Below are 24,012 nucleotides of genomic sequence, written 5' to 3'. Positions count from 1 at the left end.
ATCGGGCTCCCTGCTTGGCGGGGAGCCTGCTTCTCCCTCTCCCACTCCCCCTGCTTGTGTTCTCTCTCTCGCTGTGTCTCTCTCTGTCAAATAAATAAAATCTTTAAAAAAAAAAAGTCTTTACCCCCCCCAAAAAAGTGACCATTCCATATGTATGATTCTACAACTCGGTTTTTTTTCAGGTAACAATACATTAGTCTTTACTGAGATCTTATTTACTGATACCTTAGTGAGTACCAGTTCCATTATATGACTATACTATTATTTAAATTATATTTAAGTTATTTCAAATTTTTCACTGTTACAGATTAAGTTACAGTGAACATTCTTGTGCACATGTACATGTATCTTTGCCCTTTTGTACATTCTGTCCATGAAATAGTTTCCTTCCAATGAGATTGCTGAGTTAAAGGATGTATACATTTGAAATTTTGGTGGATAATGCCAAACTGCCCTTTAGGAAGGTTGTATCAATATACATTCTCACACAAAAAAAGAAATCATGAGGGGAGAGGACCTCTGTTAAATGGACTGAATTGTAACCCCCCTCCTGATCCAGGCAAAATTTATATGTTGAAGGGCTTCAGCCCCAATAGCTGTATTTGGAGATAGAGCTTTATGGAGGTAATTAAATTTAATGACATCATAAAGATGGGAGCCTAATCCAATAGGACTGGTGTCAGAAGAGGAAGAGATACCTGCAAGCCAGGGAAAGAGGTCTCACCAGAAACCAGCCCTGTGAGTACCTTGATCTTGAACTTCCAGCCTCTGAAGCTATGAAAAAATAAATTTGTTTTTAGGCCGCTTAGTCTGTGGTATTCTGTTATGGCAGCCCGGATAGATTAATACAACCTCCTTTTATTTTTTCTTTTTAAAATTTTTATTTATTTATTTGACAGAGAGAGAGAGTGCACCGAGGGAGAAAGAGGCAGAGGGAGAGGGAGAAGCAGGCTCCCCGTAGAGCAGGGAGCCCAATGTGGGGCTCGATCCCAGGACCCTGAGATCAGGACCCGAGCCGAAGGCAGATGCTTAACGGACTGAGCCACGCAGGTGCCCCTCCTTTTATTTTCTTAATATTTCAAGTGTATTAGTTTTGCCTTCCCAAATAAGCTTTAAAAGCCGTAAATTCAGAAACTGAATCTGTTCACCATTTTTTCATAGAATTGTCAAATGAGGGAAACACTAAGTTTTATTTCCAAGAATTTGGAAATAATTTGCCTATGAGAAATCATTAAGAACCAATACAGAATGGCACAATTGTTCCTCTATGGAGGAAACTTTTTTTTTTTTTTCCAAAAAGTGATTTTATTATAGCACCGGGACAGGACCCATGGGCAGAAAGAGCAGCCTGGAAGAAACAAATTCTAAGAGATGCCCTGTAAATACTGGTGATTTGGGTGGGCTCTAATTATGGTCATTACTCTGGTGATTGGGCTTTGGGAAGATTAATGTTAAAGCAGAAAACTGTGCCATTTCTGCTTTTTCATCATCCAGTGAAACAATCTAATCTCGTAAGTATGATGTCAGCATGGAATCTACTCAAAAAGATAAGAATATATAGGGGCGCCTGGGTGGCTCAATCGGTTAGGCTTCCGACTCTTGATTTCATCTCAGGTCATGATCTCAGGGTGGTGAGATTGAGCTCCTTGTCGGGCTCCATGCTGAGCATGGAACCTGCTTGGGATTCTCTCTCTCCCTCTCCCTCCGCTCCTCCTGTGCTCCCTCTCTCTCCTTAAAAAAAAAAAAAAAAATCTTTGGGGGCACCTGGGTGGCTCAGTCAGTTACTCGTCTGCCTTTGGCTCAGGTCATGATCTCAGGGTCCTGGGATCAAGCCCTGCATCAGGTTCCCTGCTCAGCAGGGAGCCTGCTTTTCCCTCTCCCCCTGTGCTCCCTGTGCTTGTGCTCTTTTACTCTCTCTCTGTCAAATAAATAAATAAAATATATAAAAAAGATAAGAATGTATCTTTGGATCTCCAGTGCCACCCAGACAGGTGTGTCATGGTTCCTTGTCTCCTTGGCAAGTGCATTTCTTCCTTTCTTTATTTTTTTTTTTTTAAAGATTTTATTTTTAAGTTATCTCTACACTCAACATGGGGCTTGAAATTGCAACCCTGAGATCAAGAGTCACATGCTTCACCGACTGAGCCAGCCAGGTGCCTGGCAGGTGCATTTCTTTTCTTTTCTTACTTTTTTTAAAAGATTTTATTTATTTGACAGAGAGGGAGAGCCAGCGAGAGAGCGAGCACAAGCAGGGGGAGCCAGAGAAGGAGAAGCAGGCTCCCCGCTGAGCAGGGAGCCCAATGCGGGGCTCGATCCCAGGACCCCAGGATCATGACCTGAGCTGAAGGCAAATGCCTAAGGGCTGAGCCACCCAGGTGCCCCTGGCAGGTGCATTTCTAAGAGCCATAAAGGAAAACCTCAGGGGTGCCTGCCTGCCTGGCTCAGTTGGTAGAACATGCAACTCCTGATCTCAGCATTGTGCATTCGAGCCCCGCATTGGATTTTACTTTAAAAAAAATTTTTTTTTAATTAAAAAAATAAAAGGAAAGGGGCACCTGGGTGGCTCAGTCAGTTGAGTGTCCGACTCTTGATTTTTGGCTCAGGTCATGATCTCAGGGTTGTGAGATCAAACTCTGTGTCAAGTGGAGTGCCATGCTCAGCGGGAAGGCTACTTAAGATTCTCCCTCTTCCTCTCCCTCTGCCCTTCTCCCCTGCTCTCTCTCATTCTCTCTAAAATAAATAAATAAATATTAAAAAAAAAAGTAAAACCTTATAAACCACCAAACTTTGGGAACCTCCAATCATGTGTCCTTGCTTGACTCCATGCTCACCAAAGACTCACCTGATTGTAGTAACCACCTTCCCATATCATTTTCTATGTTGAGAATGTGTGTTGATCAAGTGAGATAAAATGCCCAGTTCACACGACATATTTTTCAGTGTGAATTAGCAAATCAGCGCCTTGGTTTATTTATTGAGTGCCTACTATGTGCCAGGCACTGTTTTAGGCACTGGAGATACAGCAATGACAAAACAGCCCCAAAAAACCCAAAAAACAGACAAAAACAAAAACCCTCCCTAGTGGAGCTCAAATTCTACTGGGGAGAAATTCTGCAAGTAAATAAAAAGTCAAAATAATATCAGAGAGCCGTTAAGTGCTATCAGAAAATAATTGGGATGAAGAGTATAAAAAGTAAGTGGGAAAAATTTTATATGGTGTGAACAGGTAAGGCCTTTGAGGAGACATTTGAAGTAAGACCAGAAGCACAAGGAGGACTTAGCCATTCAAAAAGCATTCTAAGAAGAACAGTGAGCACATAGGCTCTGAAGTGGGAACCCATACCCATTTGTTGTGTTCCAAAGGAAGACCAGTTTAACTAAAGTATTCCAGAGAAGAGGGAGAGTCTACCAGGATAATATTTCATGTGTATTTAATTTGTGTGAATCAGTTTCCTGAATCTGATGTATTCTGCTTCACTGCCTAAATTGAATCTCTAGGCCTACAATGCTGAAGACCGGACATGGTGTGGTTGGAAACCCTTGGATGGCCCCCAATAATCTCTGCCTCTTGTTAGTCACAGTCTTCTTAGCCCCCCCACACCCCCATATTGTAGCAGGGTTGGTCTGTGTGACCAATAACATAAAGTAGAAATGATGATATATTGCTTCTGAGATAATGTCACAAAAAGACTGAGGCTTTCAGCCCAGGTGCTCTTGTTTCTCTCTCTCTGAAAGTAATGTGCCATGTTGCGAGAGCAGCCTTATGTACGGCCCATGTAGCAAAAAACTGAAGCCTCTGTCCAGCAGCCAGTGAAGAACGGCGGCCTGCCAATAACCATGAGAGTGAACTTGAAGCAGATTCTCTACCTCCAGTCAAACCTTGCAGACCCCGACAACAGCTTGACTATAATCTTGTGAGAGCCCCTGAGCTAAAACACCAGCTAAGCCACTTCTGGATTCCTGACCCTCAGAAACTGAGTGAAATAACAAAAGTTTGTGGTCTTAAAATGCTAAATTTGAGGGTAACTTGTTCCATAGCATTAGATAATTAATATACCTGGACTGCCGCTACTCTGCTAGGGAGCTGCCAGCCCTTCAGGCCTCTTTTGGTGCTTAATTTTTAGTCCCCAAAACCCACTTTTGAGGATTATTATCTCCCTTCTACTGAGGAAAAAATTGAGGCTAAGGAAGGGTTGAACCATTTGGGCAGAGGCACACAGTGAGGCTCCTTAGTTCCACCACTATACCAAGCAGGTGCTTATTGAAGGAGAAATGAATGAATAGGTTTCATCCCCTTGGTGGGAATGCTCTGAGGGGCAGGGACACTTTTAGAAAAAAGAATTATTCCCAAATATGGGCATGCAGAAGAATCACCAGAGAAACTTCTTTAAAATGCAGACTACTTAGATCTCTTCTCCGGAGAAGAGATTTCTTCCATCTGAAGGTGAGGCCTTCTGCATATTTAACAGGTTTCCTGGGAGGTTGTGGGTGTTTTTTTTCTTATGATTTTATTTTTAAGTAATCTCTACACCCAATGTGGGGCTCAACCTTACAACCCCGAGATCAAGAGTTGCATGCTCCACTGACTGAGCCAGCCAGGCACCCCTTCCTGGGAGTTTCTTACACACTTTAGGAAACTGCTTTGGCAGAGAAAGAAGTGGTGGTTGTATATGGTGATAATGATGGTAAATGGACAAGAGGGAAAGGCATCATATTTTGGGGCAGGGGAAGATAAATCCTGTCCAAATTCTTATATCATTCAACAAAGTTGTAGGCATTCTGAATACTAGGCATTCTGTTAGGTGCTAGGGATATAGCCATTAATAAGACATATCAACTACTACCTCGATGGAAAAAGAAAATTCATCCTTGAAAGAGAGTGATGCCAATAATATTTGTGGGTGTTTCAGGGGTAGAGAAATGTGGGAGAAAATAGAGCAGGACAAGGTCAAGGTCAGGAGAGGGAGTTGGATGGGACAGGTTCTAGGGGCTGAAAGCAGGAGCCCACCTCTTTCTGGGAACAAGCTGACCTAGTTGCTTCTGCTGCCTGCCTCTCTGTAGGGCTCCTCTCCCCTTCTCCTTTCCTCACCTCACCTCTTCTTAGTACCTCCTACTTCACTTCATCCCGTGTCTATAATCTATCTTGCACTAATGACTGGTATTAAAAAATACTGGAATGCCACTGAATTGTTCACTTTTTTATTTTTTTAAATGACTTTATTATAAAGATTAATTTCTCTACTGTGTTTTATTGCTATATAGATTTATGATGAATGCTATGGACTAAATGTTGGTATACCCCCAAAATTCACGTGTTGAAACCTAACCCCCAAAGTGGTATTTGGAGATGGGATCTTTAGAAGGTAATTAGGTTTAGATGAGGTCATCAGGGGGAGGCCCCCATGATGGGATTAGTGCTTTTTTTTTTTAATTTATTTGAGAGAGAGAATGAGAGAGAGAGCATGAGAGGGGGGAGGGCCAGAGGGAGAAGCAGACTCCCTGCTCAGCAGGGAGCTGATGCAGGACTTGATCCTGGGACTCCAGGATCATGACCTGAGCCAAAGGCAGTCACTTAACCAACTGAGCCACCCAGGCACCCTGAATTGTTCACTTTATTTATTTATTTTTAAAGATTTTATTTATTTATTTGACAGAGAGACGCACAGCAAGAGAGGGAACACAAGCAGGGGGAGTGGGAGAGGGAGAAGCAGCCCGACGCGGGGCTCGATCCCAGGAGCCTGGGATCATGACCTGAGCCGAAGGCAGACGCCTAACGACTGAGCCACCCAGGTGCCCCTGAATTGTTCACTTTAAATGTCATGTAATTTCACCTCAAAAAGAAAAAAATACTAGGTGCTCATATTCATCCATCCAAATGAGCTAAGCTTGCCATCCTCCAGGACATGTCATTATATTAAAGACCTTCCACATAGACTCACTGCCTCCCTACCAGACCCCAGGTCCATCTGCCAGGCAGCTGTAAGTTCCCATTTTTGCCTGCACCACAATTCGGAAAACTGCTCCAAAGATGTCCTCTCCTTCCCCAGGTCTGATCCATACTAGAAGTTAAGGCAGGGAGAAGAGCCCTGGGTTGAGTACTTGTTAGCTGTGTGACCTTGGGCAAGATGCTTAACCTCTGTAAGTCTGGTTCCTCAAGGACTTAAGCCATTAATCACCCATTCAACAGCACTGAGATATTTCCTTAAAGAAAACAGGGCCACTGGATCAGCTGGGGTGGGAGTAGGGGTTCCTTCCAAGGGGAGGTGAAGCTAGAAACTGAGGTTTAAAGAGGCATTAACTAATTAGTAGGCAAGAAGAGGAAGAAGAATGTTTTACAGACAAGTTCAAATTTATTAATCTCTCTGGATATCACTTTTCTTGCTTGTTCAATGGAGGTAATAATATCTTCCTCCTAAGGTCGTTATGAAAAGTGAGATCTCAGGTATGAAACACCTAGCACAGTGCCTGGTACACACTGTATCCTCGACACATTTTTGCTTCTTCCTTGACTTCCAACTTCCATATGTGTAATCTAGAAGGGAACTTCAGATTCAGAGGAGGCAAGTTCCTTTTGGGTGGGTTGCAAGCCCCTTTGTCCACCCAGGTGATTGGTGATCACCATGGAATCTGGCCCAGCTAGTTGTTTGGAATGAGTGGCCTCAGGGTTAAGTGGTCACAGGATTGGGGGAAGGCAACCTCATGGACAATGGAGAAAGGGTTCAAAGCAGGCAGTCCCTCTCCTCCACACTATCTCTAGTCCTCCAGTCAATCCAGCCCACTCCTGACACTCTAGAAATAACAGATAACCTCACAGAAAGCAGAAAAGGGCTAAAGTATATTGAGAACTGACTACATGGCATGCATCAGGCTAGGTGACTGGGCATACCTTGTCTACTGATTCTCACCAAGCTGCAGGTACCAATTACAGAGGGTAAAGCCAGAGCTCAGAGTAGGAAAGTCAATTGTCTCAAGTCATTTGCTCTAATGAGGGGCAAAGCTGGAATTCAAACCCAGGTATCCCAAATTCCAGGCGTGGGTTCTGTTGCTTTAGATTCTCCTTACTCCCTCTAGTGCTGAACTCTGCCTGGGGGAATGTGAGGAGGCGATAGATACAGCCAGGGGATGCTGCCAAAGAAATACCTGCGTTAAGTATGGATGGCTTCAGTCACGTCTCTCTGCAGCTTCCCCCCTCTCCTCCCACCCCTGGGATGGGGGAATCCACAAGGTGGTTGGGAATGCCGGAGTTAACCACAGCTCCCCTCCCCCATCCTCTCCTTAGCATATGGAGGGGGTTCGCCTCTCTAGGCAGGCCCTCTTTTCAATCCCAACTATGCATCTCCCCATCATTTCATGCTCCCTCAGCAAAAACAAAGGTGGAGAGAAGGGGGTCTCATAAACACTTGAACTTCAACATCTGCAACCCTCCCCCAGCCAGTCAAGCCAGCTGTGCAGACTCTGGGCAGGAGTGGGGGCAATCAAGCGCCCCCTCTCCCAAGTAACAAAAGGGAGGATCCCCTACCCAGTCTGGGCCAGACGCCCTAGAGAGGGGACACCAGCCCAGGTCCCAGTGTCTACTCCTGGAGCCCACCTTAAAGCTTAAGCTGGCAGCTGGGGACCCCCCAGAAGGGAGAGGGCCAGCTCTCTCTTCCAGACAGCTCCCTTCCCCTCCCTCTTCCCTGCTAATAGGTATTTCCTGTTTATGAGGCAGCTAAGGCTGGGCTTTTGGGAAGGGATGGAGATGGAGCCCCCCCCCTTCCTAGGGCTGGGCTGGGGAGTCCTTGAGGAGTGCCCGAAGGTTGGGAGGCTCCTCCCTGGGGAAGGAGTGTTCCTTACACCGACCACGCAGACTTTCTTCCCTCCCACTCCCCACCAACGCCTCAGCCCCTACGGGTAGGGGGCACTGGAGGGGTCTGCTTCCTGTTCTTCCCCAGTCTCGAGGCCCTCAAAGGAGAGCAGCTTGCAGGCGAGGGGGAGTGGGGGGAGGCCGAGACTGGATGGAGAAAGGGGGAAGGGAGGAGAGTGTCTTGACTGATTAGTCAGAGCCCGCAAGGGGGAAGGATGGCCTGCGGATTACCCCCTCCCCAGTCCAACCTGGCGGTCATTCCACCGCCCCCTCCCCCCAGCAAAACCCAGGATCTCAGCCCTTAGGCGGGGGAGGGCGGGGACACCACTTAATTAACCCTTTTGGCTCTAGTCCTAACTGGTTTAGCAGGCAAGGGAGGGGTGGTTAATTTAGGGAGGAGGTGAGTTGGGCTGCAACAGGAATTAGGATAGTGCTTTCCCCGCCCAGGTTGGGGTGGGGGGTGGGAGGATGGGATTTAAAGGCCTTCCAGAGTAAGACTGGGGTCTCAGAGAGCACGGGCGGGGGTCGGCAGTCCCTTTTCCCTCCCAGAGCGCGGCCGAGGTGGAGAAAAGAGCTACACCTCACGGCCCACCCTGGCTCCGCCTCCCCCAGTCCCGGCTCCCGCTCCGGCTCAGCTACGCTCCCAACTCGGCGGCGCCCCGAGGACAGACACCGAGTGTGAGGCTTCGCCTCTTATTCCTCCCCCGCCCTTCCCCTCTGGGGTCTTTGCCTCCGTCTCCTTTTTTAAAAGCTGCGTCACATGCATGCCGTTCCCTGAACGCTCGCGGCCCCTCGCCGCCCGCCCGCCGCGCGGCGCACGCACGTCGTCGCTCGCTGCGCGCTCGCCCGGGTCACTTTGACACGGCTCTCCCCTCCCACTAGCAGGCAATTAGCATATTAATAAAGCCCGGCCCAGCCCGGCTGGGGCTGGAGAGCGGGCGCCTACGACAGCGAGAGCGCGAGCGGACGCGGGAGGGAGAGGGGGCGAGCGGTGGCGGCGTTGGCGGCGGGGAGGGCGGCGGGAGCGCACAGACACGCACACGCACACGCGCACACACGGACACACACTCCGGAGACGCACACCCGCGCGCACACACGCAGAGGCAGCTCGCCTTCCTGCCTGGCTTCCTTCCTGTCTGCTCCGCGCCTGACAGGCCCCTCGCTGCAGCCAGGGGCCGCCAGCACCGGGCCGAGGCCGGGCCGGGCCGGCGGCGAGGGCAGCGGGACCGCGGGCGGCGGCGGCGGCTCATGCCTAGCCTGTCCCCGCGCCGGGCGGGCACCGTGACTCGGCTGGGCCCCCAGCGGCGGGCGATGTGAAGATGTCAGTGGGCTGTGCCTGTCCTGGTGAGTGGGGCGCGCGGCCGCCCGGCCCCTCCCTCCCAAGCCCTCCCGGCAGATCCCTCACCCCTTGTTTGGCGAGAACTTGTGTGGGGGGCGTCGATGGCATGGCGGAGGTCGGGGGCTGTGAGGGGTATGCGGGGCCTTAGTCCGGGGGAGGGCTCTCCTCACATGCAAATGCGCAGCAGCCCAGAGGCATGGGAGGGGGTGCTAGGGGTAGTCTTAAGTGTCTGTGGTGTGTGTGTGTCTGTGTGTCTGTGTGTGTGTGTTTTGGTGGGGGAGGCTAATTGAGGAGAGGTTTGGGGGGGCCGAAATTCCCAGAATTCCAGTGTGTTAGCCAATCAGAAGTGAGTCTGGACTTTTGACCCCCCCCCAGGTCATCATAGAGTTGTGATTGGCTGGTTCGGGTTGCCCCCCCCTTCCCTGCTGCCTTTTCCCCTCTTACTTTTCCTGTGATACCCCCCTCCAGGCTGTTTCTGAGGACTGTGTTTGGGGGGAGGGATTGATTGGGGCCCATCTTGTCCCCCTCCTCCAAATTTTCCTGCCTGTTGCCAGGGAAGGTTAGCCCTCCTGAGGGACAGGAGGTACTCTGGGGAAGGGGGGGGGGCAGATAATTGGGCCCTCAGGGTCTGGCATCTCCACCCTGGTGGGAGGGGGAATGTGGCAGCTCCAAGCAAGTTAGGAAATAGAGTGATTTGTGGGAGTCGAGTTCAGGGGAGCAATACTTGACCCCAGAGTGAGAACTTGGGAGAGGACTCAGGCCCAGATCCCTGTCTCCCCAAAACACTTATCAGCTCTTGCTAGTGACAGCCTGGGTTTGAGTTCTTTCCTGGAGAGGGGGAGGGCTCTACCTCACTGCCAGGAGGCTATGTGACTGGAGACTTAGTTTTCAGAGGGCCTCAGAACACTTGTCTATATCCTCATTCTCAGGACTCTGGGTTCTTGAATTATGTGCAGGACCTCATCTTGTCCCAGGCTGGAGTTAGCTTTCTTCTGAAAGTCAGGTGTCCCAGAATCTAGTCTGGTTTGGATCCTTTGCTTCTGCACATGCCCTGTTCTCTGGGAGCCCCATACTTCACAACTGAACCCCCACTATACACAAACAACACACACATATACACACAATCCCCAAGGGGAGCTGCCAGTGCGGAAGCTTCCTTGAAAATCATGTGACAGGCCAGGCTGGGCTGGGCACACATTTAAAGTGCCTGGTGAGGCTGACGTTAAAGGGGCATGGGGCCCTTGAGGGAGGACTAGTAGAGAGAGCCTGAGGATCCTGGAATATCCGGGTGTGGGAACCCCTGGCTCCTGCTGCAGAGGGTGGGGGAGAGGAGGAGAGGGAAGAGCTCGCCAAGCTGGAATCCTGCCTGGCCCCATCATTCCTCCTCCTACCAGCTTGGTGTGCATGTTTATATGTGTATTTTCTTTATAATTGCCCTGTGCTGGGTACCCATTCAGATCCATCCACACTGTGAGTCCTCCCCATGGCCTTCATCCTCCATCACCACACATGAACTTAGCAGAAACTAAGGTTCTGAACAAGCTAGAGGGCTGGGTCTTAAATTTTAATTCTTAGTTACTACAAATAGTGGGTAGGAGGTAGGTATGGAAGGGTTGTCAGGCTGGAGGTAGATGAGAGGTTGGTCCTGAAGTTGAGGCAGGGTGCTGGGTCCAGTAGGAGAAAGGATAAAGATTCCCCCTCAGTTTCCCTGGGAGCAGCATGGGGACAGGAAGAGGACCCATGCACAGGGGTGTGTGAGGGGGGACAGCTTCAGTCAGTGCCCCAAAAGACATGTTCCTTTTGTGTGTCTGGGTGGCCTGGCTGGAGGAAAGGGGGGCAAACGATGGCTAAGAGTGGGGAGTTTTTTTTCCCTGAATGTGAAGAAGTCATGGATTGATGCCACAGAGAGTGGATGGAGGTTAGACTTCAAGGAGAACCAAATGGGGAAAGGCCTAAGAGTGGCCAGGGGGTGGGAGTTAGGAGTTGGAATAAGGGAGGGGACCAGGCTTGTATGGATGGGTGGGAGCACATGGTTGAATACAAGGGCATCATGGCAGCGTGTACAGTCCAGGCCCAAAGACCCACCCCCCCCAACTTGAGCAGGCCTGGGGTGGGGGCCGAGGCGCCCTGGCAGGCCGCCTGCCTGCTGCCTGCCTGCCTGTCTGAGTCTCTCCTTTGTGCTCTGCTGTCTCCCGGCTCCTCCTCCTCCCCCAGCCCAGCAGAGACAGCACATGCCCCACACATGTGACTGAGGGAAGCCAGAGCACACGCAGACCCACACACATGCAAACGCGGAAGGAAACACCACAAGATACACACATACACACCCCTACCCCTCCCCCCCAGCTCCCATAGTGCTTCTGGGGTAGGTAGTAGCTTCTGAAGCTTTGGTCAGGAGCAGGGAGAACCTCTGCTAAGGGGCATCACTGGGGCAGGGCAGGTTGCTGAGGGAGCCAGGGCCTGTCTGGGGCAGCATGTGGCTCAGAAGGGTTAAGGCAGGGAGGAGTAGGGGGAGGGGAGGAGGCAGCAGTGGTGGCGGCTGGGAGCCAGGAGAGGAGGATGGCAGAGCGCCAGGCCAACGGGAGGCCGGGCACAGACAAAGGAAGGGGGGCAGGCACACTGGAGGCCTGGGTCAGGGAGCCCCAGGGGCCCGGGCAGGGGGCAGTGCTGGTACCTTATCCTGTGGGTTGGGACAGGCTGCTGCCCTTCAGAGTAGCACCTCCAGGATGGGTACTCTTCCTCTTCTCTCCTTCATCACCTTTGTCATTCTTTGCTGCTCCCTGCTTTCTCCCCACTGGCCCCCCCCCAATTTTAGGGCCTTCTAACTCCGACTTGCTTTCTTTAGCTGAACCTCTTCTGCTTCTGTGCAAGTGGGGGAATTAAGTTAGAACTGAGAGAGGAGCAGACTTGCTAGAGAACGGGAATGAGGAGCAGGGCCCCTTTTTGAGTGATGGGCCAGAGTCCTGATACATCTTGGTATTTAGGAGCCTTTCTTTCCAAAATTTGAGGAGACAAACTGGGTGCGGGTTCTGAGCTCTAAACTGGGGGCAGACGCCAGAGCACACACCCATCCCTCTTCCTTATGTAGACAGTCATTTGGGGCCTGGAGTGGCCATTCCTTGGAGGGGGAAGGGAATAGGAATGGCTGCAGTGCCCCAGGGCTGGGCTTGTATGAGTGGGGTTAGAAGTCCAGGGTTCCAGTTCAGGCCCTCCTGTCTCACTGTAATCTGTTCAAATTAGCATCATATTTGGCCCTGTAGTCAGTAAGGATCTCTTGAGGTACTGCCTATGAATGCACTTTGGAAAGTTTAAAGGCATGAAACAAATGACAGGAATTGTCCTGTCAGTAGGGGAGAAGTGTGGCCATCTCAGAGTTGGGCTGCTAATTTGGGAGTCAATGGAATATTTCAATTCCTGGTGGTAGGCAGTATGTTGCAGGGTCTGGCTGAATGTCACAGATTTCAATACGTTTGTGAAAGCTGGAGCATATCATATGGTCAGACCATGATGGAGAATGGTATGCAGGTTTCAGGAGGGTGGTTTATGGAGTAAGTCCCTGGTAACAAAAGGTCAGGGTGTGTATGTAATAGTCTGTCACAGGTTCTGGGGCCATAATGCAGTTTGGGTGTATGTATTGGGGTCAAAGGGCATGTGTCACAGGTCCCAGTGTGTACGGAAGTCCGAGCTGCCGTAGACTATGTGTGTGTGTTTGTCTTGGGTTTGGGTTTATTTAGCATTTGAGGTATGTCGCAGCTTGTGTGTATCAGGTTCTGATTTATGTGAAAGTAAGATGTGTTATTTATGTGTGGAGGATGTTCACGGAGCCAGGTGCAGTATTATTGCACAACCAGTATGTTTGTCATGAGAAATCTTGCCGTGGGGCTGTGTGAATGTGGTTGGGGGGGGCAGGGCAGGGAATAAGGAGCAGAGACTCAAATTGCAAAGCAGTCGGAGGTCTGTATGGCTGCACCCCTGTGTGTGTGTGTGTGTGTGTGTGTGTGTGTGTGTGTGTGTTTCTCCTTTTTCCTATCTGTCCAGGTAGTAGGGCCTGGACCACCACCCAAGTTTTATTTATTTATTTATTTATTTAAAAAGATTTTATTTATTTATTTGACAGAGGGAGACACAGCAAGAGAGGGAACACAAGAAGGGGGAATGGGAGAGGGAGAAGCAGGCTTCCTGCTGAGCAGGGAGCCCAATTCGGGGCTCGATCCCAGGATGCTGGGATCATGACCTGAGCCGAAGGCAGATGCTTAACAACTGAGCCACCCAGGCGGCCCACTACCCAAGTTTTGGAAACGCCTACTCTCTTGGGATTTCCCCCTTGCATTGGAGAACAGGCCCTACTTCAGTAACCGTATACCAGTTTTTCCCTGGGATGGGGGAGGATTCAGCAGCAGACTAGGTCCTTTCTGGGGACCCTTGGATGGGCAAATTGGCTTTCCCTAGCTGTGACAGGGCCTCTTTCCCTTGCATCCACGAGACTCTGGTGGTGGGGGTTAGGGAAGGGAGTTAGGAACTTAGCTGGGTTGGGGACAGGGAGCCTGGAGTGTCCCCCTCCCTCCAATCACTGTTTACCTGCTGAAGCAGAGTGTGTGTCTCTGTCAAAAATAACCCCCTGGAGGCTCCCCCCAGCTGCTCTGGGATTTCACCAGGGGCCGAAGCCTAGCCTTCCAACCTGAGAGATCACAGTGGAGAGGAAGAGAGATTTGGGGGATGTTGGGGAGGCAGTTAGAAGATGCTGGGAGTCTCCAGAGAGGAGAGCACCCTTCTGCATCCCTGCCAGTGGCTCTGGCTGGCCTGCTCACCCCTGAGCATCAGGCTGGGGGCTGGGGGCATTTCAGTTCCTGGCCCCACACACCTCCCCTCCATCCAGGTCTCTCCAGGTCCAATCTGTTCTGTCTCCATCTCTCCCTCTCTCCTCTCTCGGTCTCTGTCTCTCTTTTGTTTTTCTCAGCAGTCCTCCCTGCCTGCCTCCGTCTCTCCCTCCCTCCCTCTCTCCCTCTTCCTCTTTCCTCGCAGGGAGGGGGCGGGGCCGGTGGGGGCAGCTCCACCCTCCGCCCGCCCTGGGGCCTCATTCTGAGAGAGGCTCGGAGATCGGAGAGCGAGCGGAGGGAGGGATAGAAAGGGAGAAAAGGAAGGGAGCCGGCGGGCGCTGCGTGTGTCTGTGCGTGTGCAAGTGTGAGTGAGTGTGAGTGCCGGGCCCTGCCTCTCCTGGTGCTCCCGCGGAGGGGCCTACTGGCCTGGGGAGGGCGGGCGGGCTGCTTGGAGGCAGAGGCAGCGAGAGGCGGCGGCGGGGAGAGCCGAGGAGGAGGAGGAGGAGGAGAGGAAAGAGCGGAGCAGCCATTGTTGAGGGAAACCTTGCAAACAAAGAAGGCTCCGGACTCCCCGCGGCCCCCCGCCCCCCAGGCCGGTCCCCTGGCCCCCAGCCCCTGGCCCAGTGGCCATTGTAACTTTCCCCCGGGGCTGTGGCCGCTGCGGGGCTGGCCGAGGCTGTGCGTGCGAGTCTTTGTGCGGCCCGTGGAGTGGAGCTCCCAGCCAGGCCTGCCTGTCCCACTCGGGACATGAGCGGCTGAAGTTGGTCCCCTCAGTCCTCACCCTTGCCAAGGCCCCTCTGGGCTTCCAGCCGCTCCCCGCACCTCTCCTGGCCCCCTCAGTTCTCCCAGGTAAGTCTGGGCACCCTGCAAGCCTTTTGGGGGTGGGTGGAAGATCCTGGATCTGGCCCTGGCCTGGTATGCTAGCTGGGGGAGAGGTGCCCCAGCTCAGAGAGGCCAGGGCTCTCAGGCCTGCTGACCTGTGTCAGCCCCCAAAGGGAGGGGCCCTGCCCTCAGGTCAGGCTGGTTACCATGGAAATGCCCAGCTGGAGGTGCCCCCCTCAGCCCCAGGATGCAGCTCCCATCCTGAGAAAACTTTACTAGTTCTGGGCTCTTCCTCTCATCTTCCTCCTCCTAAGGGCTCCCAGATTGCTAGAGGTTGTGTGTGTTTGTGGGGGCTATGTCTCACTCCAAGGCTGATGACACATCCCCTTCACCCCCACCCCCACTTTGCTCCCTCTACCCCTGCTGCTGGGGACAGGCAGCAACAGGGACAGATGGTCTGGGTGATGTTCCCTCCCCTTCTCTTCTCACTCCCAAGCCCTTGTGCTGGGGCTACTGGGAGTTGCTATGGCTCCGAAGAGATGCTGAGTTTGTTTGTGTCCATTCACTGGAGGTGTAAATAGAGGCCTTAGAACTTTGGGCTTTAGCTCTTCAGAACTGTTACCCAGCCCCAGGCAATGTCTGCCAGGTCTCTGGTGAGAGAAATTGAAGCTCTTGAAACTTTTTTCAAAATTAGAGAGGAACCCAAGTGTGCTGCCTCTCTTCTCCTGAGGGTCTTGAGCTGACACATTTCTCTCAAGTAGCCCTGAAACTGTGGGGCAGGGGCGGTGATGCTTTTGGGGAAAGGATGGCCTAGTTAGGGGGCAAGGGCCAGGTCTCATAATCTAGACTCTTGGGTTCATTGGCCAGACCTGGCCTTTGGTAGGCTTTGGGAGCTGGGGCCACCTACGTGGCCTTATTCTACCTGTCTACAGAGTGGGGAGATTTGGGGCTGGGGGGGGGGGGCGACTGTCTCTTTCCTAAGGATACAGGCTCCTCATTCAGTCCAGACTGGCATGTGAAGGCTGTGCGCTGTGCTGGGGCCATGTGGATGTGGCCTGTGAGAGATCGTGTACGGAGCAAGGGCCTGTTGCAGGCACCCTGATCCTGCCTGGGGCTGCTGGGTTCCAGCTCTTGCTAGGCAAGTCAGGGCGAGCTGAGGGTGGAAGCCTGCTAGGCAGGATGAGGCACACGTGTGTACAGGCACACACAGGCTCTGAGTCTTGGCACCCTCAGGAACTGTGTAGTGTAGGCCCCTCTGGGACGCTCCTTTGCCCATATTGTGAGGAGGGGGCCCTGGAGAGATAATTAAATGATGCATGTTGGCACAGGGTCTTCTTTTGTTTCTTTCCCCTAAGGAACAAAATAGATTTTGTATCTAATTTGGGGAGGGGGCTTAGATATAGCCAATATGGTCCCCCTTCCAAATGCAATCAAGTTTTGGGGATGCCTGGAAGCACCTATGACTGGGGCTAGGACCTTTGTTTCTGTGCCTCAGTTTCCCCTCCTATCTGGTTGGGAGGGGGAAGATAAGATTGCACGGGTGCCTGGTTCATACCCAACTATGAATGTAATACTTCCAGGAAACAGTACTCCAGGAACAGTGTGCTGCTCATTAAGGTGGATAGGGGACATGTGTGCCCATGCACAGAGACACACAAGCAGAGACCTCTGTCTAGTTAGCACTTGCCTCCTAGACTGAGCCCCCTGGAACCTAGGTTCCTTCCCAGGCCTAGGTTTGTAAATAGAGTGGAATCCATTGGAAGCCTGTCTATCTCCCTTCCCCACTGCAAGTCTCAGAAATGAAAGGAGGTTGAGGCTTTGGGTTTCTGGTTTGGAGACAATACTAGACCCATGGTGGGTGTGGGTGTGGGGGAGGGGGCTGGGCTGATAAGGGAGTGGCCGTTGGTGGGGGAGGCAGAAGGCCCAACTGGTTATCTGGTGGGAGGCACCCAGCAGGCACCCACTCCCCTTTATCTTTCTATCCCCTGCCCTCCTGAGACCCTGGGGCTGGAGGAGGGGCAGGGAGTTGGCAAATTCCACCCCCCCTTTCCCCTCCCCCAGCCTGGTCTCCAGAGGGCAATAGAGGGGTGGAAATACTACAGGATATGGGAATCAGATCTAGGCTCAAATCCTAGCTCTGCCAGTTACTAGCTCTATCATCTTGGCAAGTTCCCTTGAGCTTTCCGTTGCCTCATCTGTAAAATGGGGATTTTATAGTTGACCCTGCTACCTCACGAGGTGCTTGTGATGATTGAACAATATGATACAGATGGAAGGGGGATTTATCAAAATTAGATTCTAGTGTTTGGATATTCATTTATTCTATGGTATTGACATTTCCCAGCTTCAGTTCTCTCATCCAGGGTTCAGCCACATGAAGAAATGGGGTCTTGGGTATTAGGGCTGAGTACTTCTAGTTTCATGATAAAACAAAAGTGAAGCTAGATATAGAAGCAGAGGTAGGTGTTCCTTAGGGTCATCCCCCTCCCCTAGTCCACCCACTCCGGGGTCTCTGGAAGACCAGTCCCTGTCCACACAGTCTAGGAGACTTCCAGGAAAGATCCTTGGGACTCACAGGACCCTTTTTTCCTTTGCCTTCTAGGTTGTTCCTCAAAGTCATTCAAGCTGTACTCACCGAAGGAGCCCCCGAACGGCAACGCCTTCCCTCCCTTCCATCCCGGCACCATGCTAGATCGGGATGTGGGGTGAGTCTTATCCACTTCCCATCTCTTCTTCAGATGGGATCCTGCCTGAAAAGGGGGAGGGAGTGACACTCCCTAATAATTCCTGTCTTCCACCCCCATTCTCATAGCCTCTTCCCTTACACAGCCCAACTCCCATGTACCCGCCTACATACCTGGAGCCTGGGATTGGGTAAGTGGAGTCCAGTGAGGAGGAAGGTGCTTTCCATTATATGGGCGAAGGCAGAAGTGGGGGGGTGGGGAGGCTCTTTTCCTACTGACCTCCCTTCTTCACTTCCCTCAGGAGGCACACACCATATGGCAACCAAACTGACTACAGAATATTTGAGCTTAACAAACGGCTTCAAAACTGGACAGAGGTATGGCCAGGGGAAGAGGGCTGGGAGGGGAGGACCATCTGGGAACCCCTGTGGGGTGTCTTCTGACACACACACACACACACACACAAACATCCCGCCCTGTGCTCCTTAGGAGTGTGACAATCTCTGGTGGGATGCTTTCACAACTGAGTTCTTTGAGGATGATGCCATGTTAACCATCACTTTCTGCCTGGAGGATGGACCAAAGAGATATAGTGAGTGGCCTCTGGGGGTCCTGCTGGTTCTGCTGTGAGAGTAATACCTTCTGTGTCCATCTAAGGACTGGGAGTAGGTATTTGTCTCCGGGGATCTGTTTTGGCGATGATGGCATCTGCCTGACCCCTTTGGAGGTCCTTCTGTTCTATTGAGTTTGTCCCATTTCTACAGCCATTGGCCGGACCTTGATCCCACGCTACTTCCGCAGCATCTTTGAAGGGGGTGCTACGGAGCTGTACTATGTGCTTAAGCATCCCAAGGAGGCATTCCACAGCAACTTTGTGTCCCTCGACTGTGACCAAGGCAGCATGGTGACCCAGCACGGCAAACCCATGTTCACCCAGGTCAGCAGCCCAGCTGGATGTGGAACACTGAAGCACCTGGGTTTGATTCCCCTCCTTTCTCCCAAAATATACTCAGCTGTTCCCCCGGGAGGCAAAACAGGAAGTGGCAAGACGAGAAGGGAGGGCAGGCATGCTGCAGCATCCATCAAGCATTTACTGAGTTTGTACATGACGGTTTTCTGGGCTGCAGGGGTATACCAGTGAATGAGTTTATAGCAGATGAGTGTATCACCAGCTACTTGGGAAGAGGACAAGGGTCTGTTCAACATTTCTACTGCGTGTGTGTGTGTGTGTGTGTGTGTGTGTAAGTAAGGGCCAGGCTTGTGACAGGTGTATGAGGGAATGGTCTTTGTCAGTTATGCACCCAGATTTATGGGCAGATGGCAGAAGTGTATTCAGTGGGAGAGTTGTGAGCAAACGGGAGAACAGGTATACTTTCAGGTACGTGGGGAGGGGGCTGAGATGTGACAAGTTTGTCTCCAGGTGTGTGTGGAGGGCCGGTTGTACCTAGAGTTCATGTTTGACGACATGATGCGGATAAAGACGTGGCACTTCAGCATCCGGCAGCACCGAGAGCTCATCCCCCGCAGCATCCTTGCCATGCATGTGAGTTGTGGGCAGGACCCAAGCCGCAGGGATTGAGGGCAGGCACTGGGAAGGGTGGGTGGCACAAGGTCTGCCATTTCTTGACCGTGACCTCAGACAGAGAGTTGGAGTATCTCCGTCTGAAAAATGGGTTTCATAGGAGCCCCTCTTCTCTCTCAGGAGTGTCATGAGGCCCAGGTGATAAGTCAGGTGAGCAGATGCAACCCAGGTGCTAGTGTTCTGTTCTTTCTCCTCACCTAGGCCCAGGACCCCCAGATGTTGGATCAGCTCTCCAAAAATATCACCCGGTGTGGGCTGTCCAATTCCACTCTCAACTACCTCCGAGTGAGTCCTTGACCACCCGGTTTCTGCCCCCATCCCATTTGGTGTCAGCTCCGTCAGCTCTCCCCTGACAAGCCACCTCCTGGTCTCCCCTCAGCTGTGTGTGATACTCGAGCCCATGCAGGAGCTCATGTCCCGTCACAAGACCTACAGCCTCAGCCCCCGTGACTGCCTCAAGACCTGCCTTTTCCAGAAGTGGCAGCGCATGGTAGCACCCCCCGGTGAGTGCCTTCCACCTGCCCCTGCTCTTACCGGGGTCTGGTGACACTCCCCAGCGCTGGGTCTCTCTCCTCACGAAGCCCCTTCCTTGCTCTTGGGTCTGTGAGATTGGGATTGGGGTAGGCTCAGGCTCCCTAGGGGCCAGAATGGGGCACAGGGGACCCGAGGTCTTGCCCCTCCTGAATCTCCTTTCCCTGGTACAGCGGAGCCCGCGCGGCAGCAGCCCAGCAAGCGGCGGAAACGAAAGATGTCAGGGGGCAGCACCATGAGCTCGGGGGGTGGCAACGCCAACAACAGCAACAGCAAGAAGAAGAGCCCAGCCAGCACCTTCGCCCTCTCCAGCCAGGTACCTGTAAGCATCTCGGCTTTCTTCTCTCTTCTGGGCTGCCCTACTGCTGACCCCTAACCTTTGACCCTGTCCCAGCCTGAGCTCACTAGCAGGCATAGAAGCAAAGAGAGTTTTTCCTGGTGTGCTCTGCCAGCATGGGCTGGCTCCTGTCACTGATGAGAGTCCTTGTCAGTCACGTGCCATGGTTGTGATCACAGACTCAGACAGAACGTAGGACATAAAGGGACAGAGACAGCTGTGAGAACATGGATGTTCAGGAGAGATAGCTTAGAGGCCCACATACCATCAGATACACACACACTGACAGAGGGACACGTGAATTTGAACATGTGCGAATTTAGAATACACACATATGCACATGTACACGCTTTCCCCATTTGGTGTTTTTTCTCTGCTTCCTAAACAGGAAGTTTAGGAGCGCCCTGAAGTTTGGGGGATATGAACTAGGGAGCGAGGGGAGTAGATTGACTTCTCCTAGAATCTAGTGTTTGTGATGCTCTGCAGTCCTTCAGTGGGAAGGATTCCAGGGACTGAGGGTGTCAGAGGAGTTGGGGTTTTAAATTTGGGTGAGAAGGGGTTGGGGGTGTTGAGTTTCCTGGGTGGGTATTGGGGCTCTCTGCTGCCCTGGGCTGGGCGAGCCCCTGCCCCGATTATGTTTGGGGACCTCCGCCACTCTCAGGATGTGATGGTGGTGGGGGAGCCCACCCTGATGGGCGGGGAGTTCGGGGACGAGGACGAGAGGCTCATCACCCGGCTGGAGAACACCCAGTTTGACGCGGCCAACGGCATTGACGACGAGGACAGCTTTAACAACTCCCCTGCCCTGGGCGCCAACAGCCCCTGGAACAGCAAGCCTCCATCCAGCCAAGAAAGCAAATCGGAGAACCCCACGTCACAGGCCTCCCAGTAAAGGCCTTGCCATGGCCACCCAGCGCTCTGCCTGCCTGCCCCACCCCTCGCAGCCCTAGGGAGCAGAAGACAGAATGAAGAGACTGAGCATCTAAAATGGGTAGCCTCCATCCACCCACTTCAGGGAGGAACTGGACTCACTGGGGGCAGGTGCCAAGATTTGCCCCCCAGTGGCCCTGGGCTGGGCCTGGCCTCTGCAGAGCCTTTTTGGGGGAAAGGGGTGCTCATATGGATGCCTCTGTGGACCCTGGGCCTCTCAGAAATGTCCTGACCACCCCCAGGGCATTTGCCTCCATCTTCACCCCAGGTTCTGGGTTCCGCATCCTCCTGATTCCACCCCCTTCAAGCCTGGGGTTGTTTATCCCACAGCCCCTAGGGACTTAAAGTTATGGGGCTTGGTTGAGTGCCCCTTTCCTAAACCTTCCCCTGGGTGGCTGGTAGTAGAGGGGTAAAGCTCTAGCTCCTCCCTGCAGCCACCTGTGCCAGCTCCCAAGTTTTTTAAAAAATAATATTATTAAAAATGTAAGTTTAAAAAAAAATCACTCATGTACCCCCTCTTCCCCTTATTAAAAAGTCCAGCTACCTCCCTACTCCTGGCAAATGTGGGGCTTCGGGCCCAGGTGGAGGTGAGTGTGGGGGTAGGGGGGTATGTATTACCATTTTATACAGTTTGAGAGCTTCAGACCAAGGAGATTCTTTATCATCTCTCTTCCCTTTTCCTCTGGGGTGACTGGAGCTGGGGAAGGCATACCTTGGGGTAGGGGGCCATTGATGGCCTCATCTTTGTGACAACCCCCTGCTGTTGTCTCTGTTTCCCCATCCTCCAGGACTCTGGCCTGCTGTCCTAGTGCTTGTGACCCCCACTATCCCACCCCAACCCCCTCCCCCATGGCGTGTATATTCTTTACAAGTCCTCCACTAGAGCAGCTGTCTTGGATGGGGGGACGGGAGGCTCCCTCCCTTAGGAAGTGTGGCAGGAAGGGAGCGCCTTGTTTGTCACTGTTTGTTTTGTCTCAGCTGGGCTGGCATGGGATGGAGGGGGAGGGGCTCATCCACTCTCTCCAGTACTCTCTTCCCCCCAACTCCTCAAACTGTATATCTAGTCCTCCCCTGTCCTCCAAAGAGGGGAAGGAGCCACGGAGGATGTCCCAGCTCTAAGCCCACCTGGGAGCAATAGACCTCTGTTCCCCAGCTGAAGTAAAGGGTCTTCATCTCCAATATCCCTTCCATCCCCTTCCTCGTAGAAGGGAGGGGGGAAGCAGCCAGGATCCTCAGCTCTGTTTCACAGTTGGACACTCGGAGGCTCTGGGCCCAGGGTGAGGCCAGGAGTAGGGTCCCATGGGTCTGGGCCCAGCTCTGTGGCTTCTCTGCCTTTTCCTGTGGCCAGTTCCAGAAGTGTTAGCACCACCTCTCTCCCCTGCTCTTCCTTCTGGATTCTGGGGTCCCCCACACCCAGTTTCCTTCACTCCAGCTGCCACTGTTGGGAGGGTATTGTATCGAGCTGAGGGAAGGGGTGGGGAAGATGGATATCCCACCCCAAATGTAATGCCTTTTTTTTTTTTTTTTTTTTTTTTTTTTGGGCCATTTGAGTCATGTATGGTACCGATCAATAAAGAGACTTTTTGGTTTGAGAGTGTTGTCTTGGTTGGTCATTGATGCCTAATAACAACTCAGTCCCAAGGAGTCTTTCCCCCCCTCCTTTCTACAGTCCCTAAAACCAGTTATTAGGAAGGAAGTGGGAATATGTTTGTGGATCCCCCTTCAGTCTCATCTTTTCCCCTCACTCTTCTGCCATTGCTCCTCCTGTCCCAGACTGGCCCTGTCTCCCTCAAAAGTTGACTCCCTCCTCTGGGACAATTATTCCTCACCCCCAACTGCCATGGGGCTGCCAGACAGATGGTCTTCCTGAGGCAGGTTTCTTAGGATGGAAGGCCCTGGATCAGACTGTTGGGGAGGGGGAGGGGTCCTTGCCTAGGCTTGGGTTGGAGGAGCTTTGGGTGGTTAGAATGACTGGGAGACTTGGTCCTGTTTTTGTCAGTGATTCCTGCCCCTACCCAGCCTCCATCCTACCAGCCCAGCTGTGCTCTCTGAGCTAGCATCCCCTGGTGTTAGGTCCTGGGTGGGGAAGTAAGAGAGTAGCTGGATTGTTTGTCTGCTTGCTGACTTTGGGTGGGGACATGGAGGAGAATGCCTGAGTGCAATTGCTAGGGGCAGCCTGAAGCTCCTTCGGTAGAAGGAAGAATGGTGTGCTTTTTAAACTCCTTTCCAGGTGGTGACTCCTCCCAAGTCCCCTTCTCTCTTCTCTCCCACCATTAAAGAAGATTGGCAAGATAGGGAGACCCTGCTCTAGGTTGGGGATGGGATCTTAGCACCTACCAATTCCTCTGCCCAGACTTTTCATCCCAACAGGGGAATCCGGCCTCTCAGACTATTACGCCACTAAAGTCTTTGGATTTGAAGTAGCCTCATAGACCTGTACCTCTACTCTCACCTCCCCAGCTGGCAGGAAGAAACCAGAGGAAAGGACTGCATGGCCCTTCCCACCCCCTCTCCAATCCGTATAGTTATCTTGGCCCGTCCTCCGCCAGCCCAGCTCCTCACTGCCCGTTGCCTCAGGACCCCAACGCCTGCATTCGTGCACATGCCCACTTCATTCCGCTGCAGGCCTGACCTGATGGACATTTACCAGCCAGCTGCTACCACCAACTCACCCTGGGAGTGCTAGGTAACATCGATCTGCAGCGTGTCCGCATTTGGAACTAGGTGTGTGTACATCTGGCTTTCCTGCCTGAGTGTCTGCCAGTGTATATGTGTATGTGACTGCCGGGCTGGGAGAGGGCTTGGATATGGGTATGTAAGGGCACATTGCATGTGTGAATATGTATGTAGGCTTATCTATGCATTTGTTTATGAGATGTGTCTTGGATTTATTTGTTCATTGAGCCCTTTCTAGGTGCCAGGCCTAACTCTAGGTGCTAGAGATGCGGTACTGAACAAAGCAGAGAAGGCATGACTGTTGGGTGTGACTGGGAGGCTACAAGTACGTAAATGAGGGTATGTTGTTGAATGCATGGCTCGGCAGTATTGTGTTGTGTTACGGGGCTGCTGCACCAGCAATTGTGTGACAACATTGCAGATTCATATCCTCTGTGTGTGAGTGTGTGTT

The 24,012-nt window shown here is 52.2% G+C and overlaps 1 protein-coding gene across 3 annotated transcripts; it reads left to right on the top strand.

The window, feature by feature from the left end:
• Positions 1-7,747: 7,747 nt before the first annotated feature.
• Positions 7,748-22,550, top strand: LDB1 (LIM domain binding 1). Of its 3 annotated transcripts, none has more exons than XM_032423361.1 (11): positions 7,748-9,187; positions 17,424-17,526; positions 17,651-17,695; positions 17,807-17,882; positions 17,995-18,097; positions 18,270-18,442; positions 18,926-19,048; positions 19,289-19,372; positions 19,467-19,590; positions 19,792-19,940; positions 20,617-22,548. In XM_032423361.1, exons 1-11 carry the CDS (start codon positions 9,163-9,165, stop codon positions 20,845-20,847), a joined length of 1,236 nt encoding a protein of 411 aa, XP_032279252.1. In that variant the 5' UTR covers positions 7,748-9,162; the 3' UTR covers positions 20,848-22,548. The 3 variants fall into 3 exon arrangements, with proteins under 3 accessions (XP_032279252.1, XP_032279253.1, XP_032279254.1); XM_032423362.1 differs by having other exon boundaries at positions 9,086-9,187; positions 19,792-19,934; positions 20,617-22,550; XM_032423363.1 differs by lacking the exon at positions 7,748-9,187 and adding an exon at positions 14,694-14,848 and having other exon boundaries at positions 20,617-22,547.
• The last annotated feature ends 1,462 nt before the right edge of the window (positions 22,551-24,012 follow it).

This window comes from Phoca vitulina, unplaced genomic scaffold (assembly GCF_004348235.1).
Source record: "Phoca vitulina isolate PV1807 unplaced genomic scaffold, GSC_HSeal_1.0 scaffold28, whole genome shotgun sequence".
Lineage (NCBI taxonomy): Eukaryota > Metazoa > Chordata > Mammalia > Carnivora > Phocidae > Phoca > Phoca vitulina.
The sequence above is the reverse complement of the archived record's forward strand: the minus strand, read 5'-3'. Positions and strand labels throughout refer to the sequence as shown.

What these genes read in the sequence shown, in the direction of transcription:
- LDB1 (XM_032423361.1), top strand. Translation starts at nt 9,163, where the DNA reads ATGTCAGTGGGCTGTGCCTGTCCTG. An exon ending in TACCTGGAGCCTGGGATTGG is followed by an intron (nt 17,696 to 17,806) that starts GTAAGTGGAGTC and finishes CACTTCCCTCAG; the next exon opens with GAGGCACACACCATATGGCA. An exon ending in GCAGCATCCTTGCCATGCAT is followed by an intron (nt 19,049 to 19,288) that starts GTGAGTTGTGGG and finishes CTCCTCACCTAG; the next exon opens with GCCCAGGACCCCCAGATGTT.